Source organism: Equus przewalskii, chromosome 17 (assembly GCF_037783145.1).
Source record: "Equus przewalskii isolate Varuska chromosome 17, EquPr2, whole genome shotgun sequence".
Lineage (NCBI taxonomy): Eukaryota > Metazoa > Chordata > Mammalia > Perissodactyla > Equidae > Equus > Equus przewalskii.
Window position 1 is genome coordinate 79,824,108 of NC_091847.1, and position 13,136 is coordinate 79,837,243.

Below are 13,136 nucleotides of genomic sequence, written 5' to 3' on the forward strand. Positions count from 1 at the left end.
AATTTCTAGACCTTTCCCGAATATTCCCAAGTCACACTTTCTGGACTTTTGAGCAAGCATCTTCCGGCCTCGTCGGCTGTCCGCAAAGCCCCTAGGCCCAGGCGTGGGGACAGGGCCGGGCGGCGCGCCCAGCGCCGGGGACTCCTGCGCAGGAGGTCTGGCTCCTGCGACGCGCGAACGAACGTGCTTCCCAGCCGCGGTTCCACCCGCTGCCGGCGAGCTGAATGAGGAGCAGCGCTATTTTTACCTCCCCGGCTGCAATCCTTTAGATTTATTTGCAGGAAGGAAATAAATACAGGATGAAGACGGAAATGCTTGGCTTTGGTTTTTCCCGAGAAGGAGGAGGTTGGAATAGGAGGGGGTATGTGAGGTCCGAGGTGGTAGAAAAGGCAGGTCCATTTCTCTGCGGCTGTTTCCTCCAGATCATCCTTGTCTCTGGCCTGGAAGCTCCCACACTCCGCTCTCTCTCCCTCTGGCTAATCCCTGACTGCCAGCTTCCCCCCTCCCCCGCCCCCACCTCTGGAGGTGCCACCGTCACCTCTGATGCTGCCTGGGTTGCTGCATCACTCTGCTGATTTTTTTTGTGTGTCCCCCCCTCCACAATGAAGCATGCGCAGTGCGTCCGTGCCTGGCAACAGCACCAGCATCAGCACCAGCACCAGCACCAGCACCAGCATCAGGACCCGAAGTCGCGCTCGGGCGCGCTCTCGAGGGCGGGGCGCACGCCCGCGCTGCGCGTCCCCGCGCGCCGCCTCAGCATCCTCAGCCCCAGCAGCAGCCCCCGCAGTCGCTGGAGCGGCCGCGCCCGCAGCAGGGAGGGAGGAGCATCCGAGGAGGTTCCAAGTTGGCGGAGCGGCTGGGACCCCCGGACTCTTCGGCGGCCGCAGCCCCAGGAGGGGCTGAGTAGGCGAGCAGGGGAGGGGGCGCCGCCCAACCCCGAGCCCAGAGCCCGACACGCTACCCGCGGCGGTACCATGCGCGCCGAGCCGGCGTGACCGGCTCCGCCCGCAGCCTCCCGCAGCCCAGCCCGGCGCCCTCGCCGGCCACACCGAGCGGCGCCCAGGAGCTATGAGCCATGAAGCCACCCGGCAGCAGCTCCCGGCGGCCGCCCCTGGCGGGCTGCAGCCTTTCCCGAGCCTCCAGCGGCCCCCGCGGCGGCCCCGCCGGCCCGGCGCCTGCTCGCGCCCTGGCCCGCGCACCGCCCTGCCGCCTGCTCCTCGTCCTTGTCCTGCTGCCTCCGCTCGCCGCCTCGTCCCGGCCCCGCGCCTGGGGGGCTGCTGCGCCCAGCGGTGGGTATGGCCCCGGGGCCTTTGCCTGGCCTCGCGCGCGGGCCCCTGCAGAGGAAAGCGAAGGGCGCGCGGGTTCGTGCGCTCCGGACGCGTCCCGGGCCCGGCCTGTCCGCGCCTCCCTGCCGCCCCTCCGCCTCAGTCGTTCCCACATACCCGTTCATTCCAGGTCACTTTTTGAAGTCTGTTTCTGTTGCATTCACTAAAAACCCATTCCAGTTACTGTCGGTTCCGCTGGAAGGCGTTTAGTGGATGCGGGGTCCCTTAGCGATCCCGGGGCAACTTGGCTGTGGGGAAGCCGGTGGACGGGAAATGCGGCGAGGGAGCAGGGTGCTTCCTGGGTGGTGGAGCCTGCATAGGAACGCGAGGGGATGTGCTGATAACTGTGGTAATGTGTTGTCTCCCCAGACTGCTTCCTGGCTTCTTCACTGCTGTTGGAGTTAAGATGGGGGAGGGAAACTTCGGGGATATAAACCTTTGGTTTGTATTTTTCAAAGCGCTGGTCATTATAATGAACAGTTCCTATAATGTTCAGTACATTGATGATTGGAAATCGGTGAAGGCGGAAAGCTGGCTCGGCAGGAAAAATCAAAAGGAGTTGGAAAGCTGCCAGCATCTGTACCCCTCCATGGCAAAGCATTTTTGCTCATCTCAAAGTTAAAAGGAAAGGGAATTTGTCCATTTTGTTAGATCCATCAATTAGCATTCCGCGCCCGTGAATGGAGCGCTCCAGCTGTCTTAGGAGCGGTCTTAGCTCGAGGATGGGGTGCTCCCGGTCAGAGTCCCACTGAGCTTCTGCAGACCGGAGAAGGGGTGGAGGTGAGGGGCAGACCCGTGAGCGTCTTCGCCTAACGACTCTTCCTTCAAGTCCATTGTGCCCCACCCTCCCCGTTCTTAGAAGTGCAGATCTGAGACTAGTTAGACATGTACATATAAAACATGAATCAAAATGGACTACATTTTGATTTTTGCATGAGCCTTCTGGGCTGTTAACCTATCCAGGCTGTTTCATTATTGCAATAACTTGCTGTACCGTGTCTCTACTTCCTGCCTGCTTACAATTAGGAAACTTTGACCATTAATGGAAAAATTCATTTTCGTACTTTATGTATTTATAGGGCATATATGTGCGTCTTTGTGTATGTTTATGCCACCCCTCCACCTCCCCCCCCCCAGCTCCGCATTGGAATGAAACTGCAGAAAAAGATTTGGGAGTCCTGGCAGATGAAGAGAACACATCGCAAGAGAACAGCAGCAGACACATCAGTCCCAGCGGTGGGCTGCAGAAAGAGATCACGCTGCCGTCCAGACTCGTGTATTATGTCAACCAAGACTCGGAAAGCCCCTACCATGTTCTTGACACAAAGGCAAGACACCAGCAAAAACACAACAAGGTAGGCAGGGGCGGGGCAGGCAAAAGTGGCTGCCATGAGGTGTCTTCCTTTGATTTGATTTTCTGCCAGAATCTGATTTCACAAATTTTACTGCAGCATTTTATTAGGAAATCAATTAGTGTTATTATGGGGGGAAAACTGGAGGGAATTAACCTGGGATCTACCAGGAGAGGAATGCTGTTTGTTTCTCTTCTCTGACTCTAACCTGGAATTGGAATTTTCTTACGACCTTCTAAGTTGAGCAGCTGAAATGTGGTGCATGTATCTTTCAGGTGCATTGGACACTGAACAGTAGTTAAGTGAATAGTTTGTGGTCCTCACTTGTTTCTGTGAGGCTTTATGTAAGGGTGCAGCGGCTGGCCTCCCATGATGGAACCTGCTTCCATCTGCACACTGAAGATTGCTGGAAGAGGCTTGGCTGCAGATTCCCCATCGGTCTTTCACTTAGAAATTGTGTTTAAATTTAAATAACTTCTTTCTTTCTTTAATTTATCGATAGGAAAAAATATATTTTCAGTAGGTAAACAATTAGTTTAAAAGATTATGGTAAATATAAACCAACTATTTATACAATATTTATATAACGTAGGGAGCAGTTTTGGTCAGCATAATCTTTCAAGACTTTATCTCCATTCATTGTGAGCAGTTACTTTACTTTCTGGTTTGTTCAGAAAGTGGCACTGAGTTTTAAAAAGGCATTCAACAAGGGGCCAGCCCAGTGGTGTGGTGGTTAAGTTCACATGCTCCACTTTGGCAGCCCGTGGTTTGCGGGTTTGGATCCCGGGCATGAACCTATGCACCACTCATGAAGTCATGCTGTGGCAGTGTCCCACATACAAAATAGAGGAAGATGGGCACAGATGTTAGCTCAGGGACAGTCTTCCTCAAGGAGAAAGAGAAAGATTGACAATGGATGTTAGCTCATGGCCACTCTTCCTCACCAAAAAAAAAAATAAATAAATAAATAAAAAGGCATTCAAGAGAAGATGAAGGTGCTTACTATCCAAAGAGTTTAAGGGACCTCTTTTCCTGCTTACTATTCCTTATTTGAGTTAATAATATTTAGGACCCCAACCAGATTTACGCAATGGCTTATCAGTGCCTCTGTTCTTTATCAGGAGCAGAAAACAGAGTCTGTATGTCAGATATTTTACTTTGGACTGTAAGCTGTTCAGTTGAGAAGAGCAGTAAATATCTAAACATCCAGGATTTAGGAAAAGTATTCTTACCACAAAAAGGGCACACTCTTCTCACCACGAGACAAAAGCCAATCTTTAAGATGGTGGCAGAGAAAAGGCATTTTATTAAACCATAAGCTAACAAATTGGAAGATGGCTGACTGATGTCTGAAAGAACCATCTTAAGGGGGCACAGAATCTTGAAGCAGTTCTATAGGCCAGTGGGTTATAGGGGAGGGGGTGGGAATGTTGACCCTCTGGTGTCACAGACTGGAAGTGGCCACACCAGATCTTCAGTTGTCACTGATGTTGGCTGTCAGCACAGACTCTCTGTTTGGGGATCATCACATTCCTAAGGAACTCAAAAGAACGAAGTTATCGTCTTATTGTACCTGGGAGGTACATGCACAAGCAGGGGCCATAAAACCTACAGAGCAGGTGGATCTCCTGGAGGATGCGTATCCAGCTGGGTTAGTTAGTCAGAGGTCGTTCAAAGTTACAACATGGTCTCTTTTCTACAATGTGGCTTCCCTTATGTCAACCTTGTGTTGAGCCTGTATCGGTATCTGTGGTTTAACATCATTGTTTTTATTAATTTTCTAAAATATAGGTAAGTGGTAACAGTATTTATCCCCATTTTACAAATGGAGAGTTAGAAATTGAAGGCTTTTTGGTGATTTCCCCAAGATTATAAAACAGCTAGTATAAAATTCAAGAGGCCTGAATATTTAATTTTTGCTATTTTTTACAAGTTGGTTTCTGAGAAAATGCTCCCTCCACATTGACTGATATTGGAGACCGTAACTTTGTTGCGCTGTATTGTGACGTGGCTGCCCCACCCTGGCTGCGATGCACGGGTCTCTCTGCTCCCTCCTCCCATCTGCCCCAGCGTAACTTAGTGGTTGATCCTGGATCCTGTCTACCCATTTGTCTTGTCCATAGGAGGAGGGGGTGGTGTCTTTGAGGAGCAAGAACCCAAAGCCCTCTTGATAAAGGCACTGAGACCTGCTTTATGGCTTTCCTAGTTCAAGAAGCCTTCTGTGGTTAAGTGGCAAGTTCTCAAACCCCAGTGCCTTTGCACAGTGTTGGAGGAAGAAAAAAAAGTCTGTCTCAAAGCCTATTTCAAAGAATCCTCAAACTCTCTTGAGCTGAGCCTTGGAAGAAATGTCAGCGGAACTTTTCTCCAACTCAGGAGTCAGAGGCTGCGACTGAGGCTGTCTTCTGGTCGAGACTTATGTGTTGGTTCTGTTTGGGGGTATGTGGTTTGACTATGATAGAGTGGCATTTCTGTGATAATAAGTTTTGTTAAAACGTCACCCACCACTCATGTAGAAGAACCGGTTTCTCACGAGGGGACACACACTCGTTGTTGGAGTGATTCTGCCACTCCACTCCCCCCTGTCCCCCACCCAGCCTCCTCCCCCATGGCCGAGTTTCTTTTATCTCCAAAAAAAATGTTTGCACAGAAATTACATTTGAAAGCATTTTTCTTATTTTCTTATTAGTTTAATTCAACAAACATTTGTTGCACATTTCTCATGGGCAAAGTAGTATGCTAAAGATTCAGAGATAAGAGATAAGAGTACAAGGATGAGTGAGACATGGTCTGACCTTCAGGAGACACAAAAAGGAGATAAGCAAGATTCTAAAACGTGCTCCTTACACGTGTAGACAGTGCTCTTCTTATACGGTGGGTTCCCTGAAATTTCCCTCTGTGTTGCACGGTTTCCCTCTTACTTCTGATGTTAAGCATCTCCTGAACTAGTTGACAAAGCGTTCCATATATTTTCTGCTGTATCTGAGGGTGACTTGCCTAATAACAGTGATGAAAAGTCCTTGTCAGTTCAGCTGCTTTACAAATGTTCCAGGAGGAGGCAAAGTATAGGATTTCATCATTTTTGCTTTTGTAAAAGAAGTATTGATTTTAATATCTGTATTATGTACCTTTTTCCCTCCCCTGACTTCATTGTGCTCCAGCACATTTTAATGAATGCCTAGAAGTGCTGAGTCACTGTGCCTTCTCATAGATCCCTGGATCGGGGGCAGAGGTGGAGAGGGAAGTCCTCAGATATAGGCTGCCAGGCAGAGCCGCATATTTATTCAGTGTCGATAGGGCCTTGTTACTTTACAGCTTTGAAAGTTAAAATGTTCATTAACTTTCGAAATTGGTGAGTTTCGAAAGCAGATTGTGCAAAGTGCCTCTGTAATACTAGTGTTTCTGAAAACCTTAAAGTTTTCTTTGTCAAAGATTGTGTAGGAATTCTTATCTTCAGATAGGGTGATGTATAACTTTTTGTCCAAACTGCACTGTTTTAGAGTGAAAAGTGGGCACACTTAACAATTATGCCAGAATAGTAGGCGTCAACCAAGATGGTTGAGTGCAGAATATGGTCCCTTCAGATCTAAACAGTTGTGGTCCTTGAATTTTGGTGCTTACCTGAATTCAGGTTTCTTGATAGATAGTTTTATTTTCTGATGATTTATTGTAAGTTTTTTCTTACTAGCTGGGAAGTCAATTTACCACCATGTAGAAGTATTAAGGTCAGAATTGGAAAAATTTAGTTTTGCTTTGTTACAAAAACTTACCTTAATTTGTAGAGACTTTTACAAACATAAATGGAATTTTATGATCACTAAACATAAGCATTTTATTAACCATTAATGTAATATATTAATAAAATGGACCATACGTTTAAAAATAGGGAGAAACAATTTAGATTAATTAACTAATTCCTTCGTTCTGAGATAATCCTATGAGGTCTGTTCCTAAGAAAGTTAATGAACCTGTACTGTAGGGGAGGAAAAGCAGTTTTCCTTCTACCCTCTGGGTTCTTGGCTGAGACACACCCTGTAATAAAAGACAGATGAACAGGAGAAAAACACAGAAGTTTAATCCCTCCTGTCTAATTGGGAGCTACCCAGGAAACAGATAACTCTCCAAAGTGGCCCAAGCCATCACCTTAAATACTGTCTCCATCGGAAGACGAAAGAAGATGTTGGGGGCGGGGAGCCAGTTATGGGAGGTGAGCAGGAAAAGCACAGTAAACAAAGGTAAGTGGTTATGCAGACCTAAGCCTGTGCCTTCCCCACTGATAAGAGCTCCTAGAGATTCAGAGTCATCCTTCTCTTGCTGGTAGTGAAAGGGGGACCTCTTACGAATGGAGATTTCCCTTATAAATGCAAATGTATCGTACAAAAGGGTAACTGGTGCTCAGTTTTCAGGGGTTCTCCTCTGTCTCCTGTTTCTTAAAAATAACCAGCCTAAAATAACCCTATGCCAAAGAGGCATATTTTGGGATGGTATATTCTGTTCCCCTTCAAATCTTTTCCTGAAATTTCCTTTAGTCAAAAATTGCTTGCCCTGTATCCTACTGCCTTAGGGTTCTTTTCTCTTCCAGTTGGAAAGGATGGAAGAGGTACACTGTGCAGAGCGCAGGGTTTGGGGGAGGATGAAAGTCATCTCCTTTGACTTCAGTTGGCCCGGCGTGCATACAGCTCATTCCACCACCCCGAGGTCAGAGAGAGAGAAGAGAGGTGTTTAACTGAATTTAGATCACAACGATTGTTATTACTTCTTACTGTACTTCAGGACAAGGCTGCTTCTACATTTCTTGACTGTCCAGAAACCAGCTCGTCCATTGTTCTTGGTGTGGGGCAGCGGAAAGAGACATAGGGTCCTTTCTCAGAATTGGTCGGGTGGTTATAGGATAATACGACCATTGTTTTGGCCTCTGCAGCCTTCGAAAGCCTTCCAGGTCTTCTCGCGCAGTCATTGCAAAGTGTAGTGTGTAGAATTCAGGCTTGTAATGCCTGGCAGATAGTACGTTGTCAGTAAATATCTGTGGAATGAATTGATGGTTGAAAACTCATATGTTAGAAAGAGTGCAATGCTTTCTTTGAAAATTTCGTGTTATGATCAAATTGACATTCAAAGGAGCCTCAAGTTACTGTTAAGCATTTTTGGCCCTGTGACAGATCAGTAAGAGAGAGAATTTCGGTTTTGAGTTTTTAGCACTGCATAAATCACATTTACTGTATGCTTACATTACCTAAAATACTGAAAATACTTATATTAACACTTCTTAGATATCCTCATCACTGTCACCCACCACTGATGGGATGAAGAGCTGACCATGTGGTAGTTTCTGTCGTTGCTGTGGGTTAATTGTCAGTGGTGGAGCAAGAGCTGTCCACTCACACAGTTTCCAGTAAATCAGATGTACATCTATTAGGGTGTTCAGTGCTGTTTGGTTCTGCAAACATTTATTGAATACCTGTTTTGAATCAGGCGCTGTGACAGACTCTGGGAAAGCAATGAACAGTAGCCCTCAGTCCCTACCCTTGTTCACAACTTGATGGGTGTCAGAACCGAAGCAGCTGGTGGCGTGTGGTTCATGACAGTGCTGTTGGCTAGTTGTAGGAGCAAAAGGCTGTGGGCACCCAGGGCAGTCAAAGAACACCTCATAGAGGAAGAAACAATTGAGCTGGCCTGAAGGAGCAGTTAGGAGATGGGTTTCCCGGAGGCGGAGAAGGGAGGAGGGTGGAGGGAGGAGGGTGGAGGATGAGGAGGCAGGTGGGGAGAGGGTGGAGGAGGTGGAGAGGGGCCCAGAGAGAGGCAGGGGCAGAGGCTCTGGCCTGCTGGGAGGCAGTAGGGAGCTCAGCATCGCGAGCGTGAGAAGGGAAACCCACATGTGGGAAATTTAAAAGAATCATGCGTTAGGGTCGCTTAAAAAAAAAAACTCACTTAATTCCACTAGAAACTCAGGAATGTACATGTTTAGAGATGTAGCCGTTGACATTTATGGGTTTCATCTTCAGAAAGGACAGACGGCTGGTAATTGGCAGACAGAGGTAGGGTCTGAACCCAGGTCTCGTCCTTGGCGAAGCCCATGCTGGAGAGAGAACAGGGGGTGTCGGGAGAGGCGGGCGGTGGGTGTGAAAGGCTGTGATGACTGGGAGGAGGTTAGGGATTGGGACTTATTTCCTAGCAAATGGTTGAGTCCGAGAAGTCAGGAGGTGAGCACATTCCCGACTGAGCGTTGGTGGAAGGTCAACTCGGTGGCTCTTCAGGGAACTTACCTTCTGTGGGAGGAGACAGGCCATAAACACGGCAACAGCAACAACAGCACGAGGATTTCAGGTATTGACAAGTGCTTGAAGAAGATAAAATAGCGTGCAGTCATCCCCTTTATCCATGGGGAACATGTTCTAAGACCCCCAAAACTGCAGAGGGTACTGAACCCCCGATATACTGTGTTTTTCCTATCCGTATATACCTAGGATGAAGTTTAATTTATGTCAGGCACAATAAGAGATTAACAGCAGTAACTAATAATAAGATCGAACACCGTGACAATGCACTGTGATGACGGTCCCCATAGACCTCAGCAACCTCATGCTATTTTCTTTCTTTCCTTATTAAGTTGAGAACTTTTACCTTTTCACTTAAAGGAAGCCCTTTTTGGCTTCTCTGTGGCACATCCGAATTGCCAGCCTCACTACTCTTGTGCTTTGGGGCCATTGTTGAGTACAATAAGGGGGACTTGAACACAAGCACTGTGATACCTCGACAGTGTATCTGTTAACCCGGACGGCTACCAAGTGACTAATGGGTGGCATATAGAGTGTGGATCTGCTGGACAAGGGGTCGATCCACCGCCTGGGTGGGATGGTTTGAGATTTCATCAGAATGGCACACCATTGAAAACATTAATTGTTTATTTCTGGAATATTCCATTTAAAATTTTTGGACTGCGGGTGACTGAGGGTGACTGAAATCGTGGAAAGTGAAACCAGGGATAAGGGGGCACCACTGTACATGTTAGCGAATGGTGGGGGGTGGGTGGTTCCTCTTGAAGTCAGGAGATTGGGCCCCTGATCTTGGTGGAGTCGCTCCTCTTGGCATAGGGTGGGCAGGGCTGTTTACTTGAGTCTCCCCAGCTCCTTGTTGCCTAACACCCACCCTTCCTATTTCTGGTCCTTGCCTGGCTTGTAGGCGCCAAAGTTAGGACTCTAGCCTTTCATTCTTCTCTCTCATAAAGTGTGGACCGTTTTTGATCATCCACCCTGGACTGATTTGATGGCCACCGTGCTCTCCAGCAGTCTGCAGCTGAGCCGTGCTGTTGAAAGTCTTGCTTCAGTGGGTGTCCCTACCTGATGTCTGCTCTTTCTGGGTTGACACATTCCTGCTAACTGTGTAACTACCAGTGTCATTCTGTCTTCGCTTATGCTCAGGTTTTGTTGACAGATTAGGCCCCTGTCCTTCTCTCTACGGCCAGTCAAAAAATAAGGAGCATTTATTTGCCTGATGGTGTCGCCCAGGTTGGTGGCGTCCCCCAGGCTGAGAGTCAGGTCAGAGGAGGAGACCCGTCCTTCCCGCCTTCCTCGTTCTCCTCAGTGGCCCCGCTGTTTGCCTAGCCATCTGAGTGAGCCTCAGGAGTCGTCTTTGACTCTTTTCTCTCCATCTTCTGTCTATAAATAGTCGCTTAATAGAAACTTGACGTTTCTCCTTGGCTCCGTCCCTCCTCCTCTCTCTGTATGGTGTTCTTGCCGTCGCCTCGTCTCCCTCTATGTCAATCCATCAGTCCCACTGCTGACAGATTAATCTTCTTGAAGCTCTTGTTCCGTCACATGACTCCCTTTGCCCACACGCAAGAAGCGTAACTGCAGCTGGGAGAGCTTGACTCGTGGGTGCAGGGCTGTGAGACGCTCTGGAGAAGAGCTGTGGTCCCCTTCTCTGCACCACACTCCCGTTCCGCTTCCCTCCCAGCATTTTTCCAGGCCTGTTTACCCACAGGTCGGACCACGGCAGGAGGTAATTTTGTCTGGATGATTCTGTTCACAGCTGTCCAAGCTCTGGGGTTAGTTATGGAAAACTCTTGCCGTTAGTGGCAACACCCTCATCTGTCAGTAATGCGTCCTCAGGCTATTGTTTCAGGTTTAAATGCTGTTAAATTCCTGCTCCAGAAGATCCCAGCATCCCCATCTTTAAGATCTGAGGAATTAATTGCTCCTCGAGTGTAAGTTTTCCAAATGAAAGTATTTTATTCCTCTCAAAAATGTACATATTCGGAAGGCTTTGTTCACAGAAAATACTCAGTTTGCAAATGCCTGGGGTACCCTTTAACCTTATGAAAGTCTCCTTCATTCACATAATTGATTCATTCAGAATCCACTGAGCGTTTCAATTTTTGCAATTTTATAAAAGAGTCTTTGTGTTTAGAATTTATATAAATTCAGTGCAATTTTAATCAAATCTAATGCTAAGAATTCTATTATAAGAAGAGTAGATCCAGTTATCTTATTTTACTCAGAATAATGAGAAGTTAAAAAACAATCATGTTCATTCATAGCAAATTAGGGTGAAGTTTTTGCTTTCTGTGGAGTAACATGAGAGGTGCCTTCTCCATCGCCGGGCACCCAGCCTCGAAGAGAGCCAGACCTGTGGGTCAGCTCAGTCTCCAGAGACGATTTGTCACATAGGTATCTTCTGTGGCTAAAGACTGGACAGACGCTGCTCTTCTGGAACATTACAAATTAATGAATTCAAGATCTACTTTCAAATTTATTGGGAAAGATACTTGTTTGTTAACAAGATCTACATTTATGCTAAATATTCTCTAAACTTACTATTTAGTAATGAAAAGGATGGAAAATCGAATAAGGCTCCTCTACTGATAGACACTGATTACAGAGAGTTAAGTTCAAACAAATGAATGAACAGAAGTGTAAGCAGGACCTTCCCACAGTGACTGCCTTGCTCTTTAGCTTTGATCTGATATTCTAGAGCTGGGGACGTTCACCTCTCCTTATCAGCGTGGCGGCGTCCACTTGAGGGAGTCATCCTGGCCCATTTTAATCCTAGGTGCCGAGTGGGAACAAGATAATCTCGTGCTCCTGGACCACCTCCTTCTGCGCTCAGTGGCGCTAGAGATTAACTTCCGAAGTCAAATCTGTGCACGCCTAGAGGCATATCAAAAAAAACATTCCAGAGCCATGAAGAAATTGATTTTTTTTCTTTGAGGAAGATTAGCCCTGAGCTAACTGCTGCCAATCCTCCTCTTTTTGCTGAGGAAGACTGGCCCTGAGCTAACATCCGCGCCCATCTTCCTCTGCTTTCTATGTGGGATGTCTCCCACAGCATGGCATGCCAAGCAGTGCCTTGTCCGCACCCGGGATCCGAACCGGCGAACCCCAGGCCGCCAAAGCGGAACGTGCGCACTTAACCACTGCACCACTGGGCCGGCCCCAAGAAATTGATTTTTGATTATCTGCTGAGTTCTGGCATCTGTCCACTGTTCCCTTTCCCTTCGTGTGGACATTCAAGAACCTGCTGTACCAGGTTGTGGTCTGGATCACCTAATTGGGTGCTTTGTGCTGTCTTTTAATTGTAAATGGGCTTTCTAATACCGTATTCTATAGCAGTTAATAGTTGTATTGCAGATGGCTCCATAATAATATAAATCACTTGGTGCCTAGGAGTGGCCCCCGCCCTCCATATGTCTCCTTGCTGTTTACCTTTTCAGCTAAGTAGAATGTATTCAACCGGCTTGCACCTCCTTCTCTGGATCTCAATACTCTTTACAGAGGAGTGCAACTCAATACACTGGAAACAACAAATATAATATTTTGCCTTTGCAGTGAACCTACCTGTTTATCAAGGCATGTTCATATCTGTGATCTCACATGGTCCTCACAGCAATAAAACAAGTTTCATTATTAGATGATCATTATTATTTCTGTGTTCTAGATGAGAAAACTAAGTCCAAAGGGGTCAGGTCAATTGCTCCTCCTGGGAATTATTGGCGTGACCAGAATGACCAGACCCTTGGTCTGCAGACTCGTAGTCCTTTGTTCATTTGTCGCACCACATCCTGGGTTGGATCTGCAGGAAAAGGGAGGTTTCTGTGCCTTTTAGATACCTTTCCTCTGGATGATAAGGACCTGTGAACTAACTACACCCTGGGTTCACAGCCACGCACACACCTCCCCTGGCCTTCGCTGCCACCAGTGGTTGTCTTGTCTTTTTTTTTTCCTCAATGAGTACTCCAGATAAATAATCTTGTTTAAAATGCTGACATTTTTACAACATTTTGCTTGTCTGCTTACTGTTCGTTGTTGGTCTTCCTTCACTTTCTTTTTCCTCCATCGAATCCCCCTCCTTGTCTCCTGAACAAGGGGGTTTGTGTTTCGTGATTCCAAATTGTATGTTAGACAGTTGGCCATTCTAGGAAAGCTTTTCTGTTTCTGGAAAAATAGTTTCAAATAGAGGAGTCTGC

General features: G+C 47.2%; 1 protein-coding gene across 6 annotated transcripts in view; it reads left to right on the forward strand.

Annotated features, from left to right (window-relative positions):
- Positions 1-204: 204 nt before the first annotated feature.
- ADAM23 (ADAM metallopeptidase domain 23) overlaps positions 205-13,136 on the forward strand; it is a 151,834-nt gene continuing 138,902 nt past the window's right edge. For 5 of the 6 annotated variants that reach the window (XM_070581777.1, XM_070581775.1, XM_070581776.1 and 2 more), the window contains exons 1-2: positions 412-1,289; positions 2,463-2,680. In XM_070581777.1, the coding sequence (XP_070437878.1) occupies positions 1,076-1,289; positions 2,463-2,680 (432 nt within the window). In that variant the 5' untranslated portion in view covers positions 412-1,075. Of the gene's footprint in view, positions 1,290-2,462; positions 2,681-13,136 lie in introns of all 6 variants that reach the window. The other variant, XM_070581779.1, reaches the window with a different exon arrangement.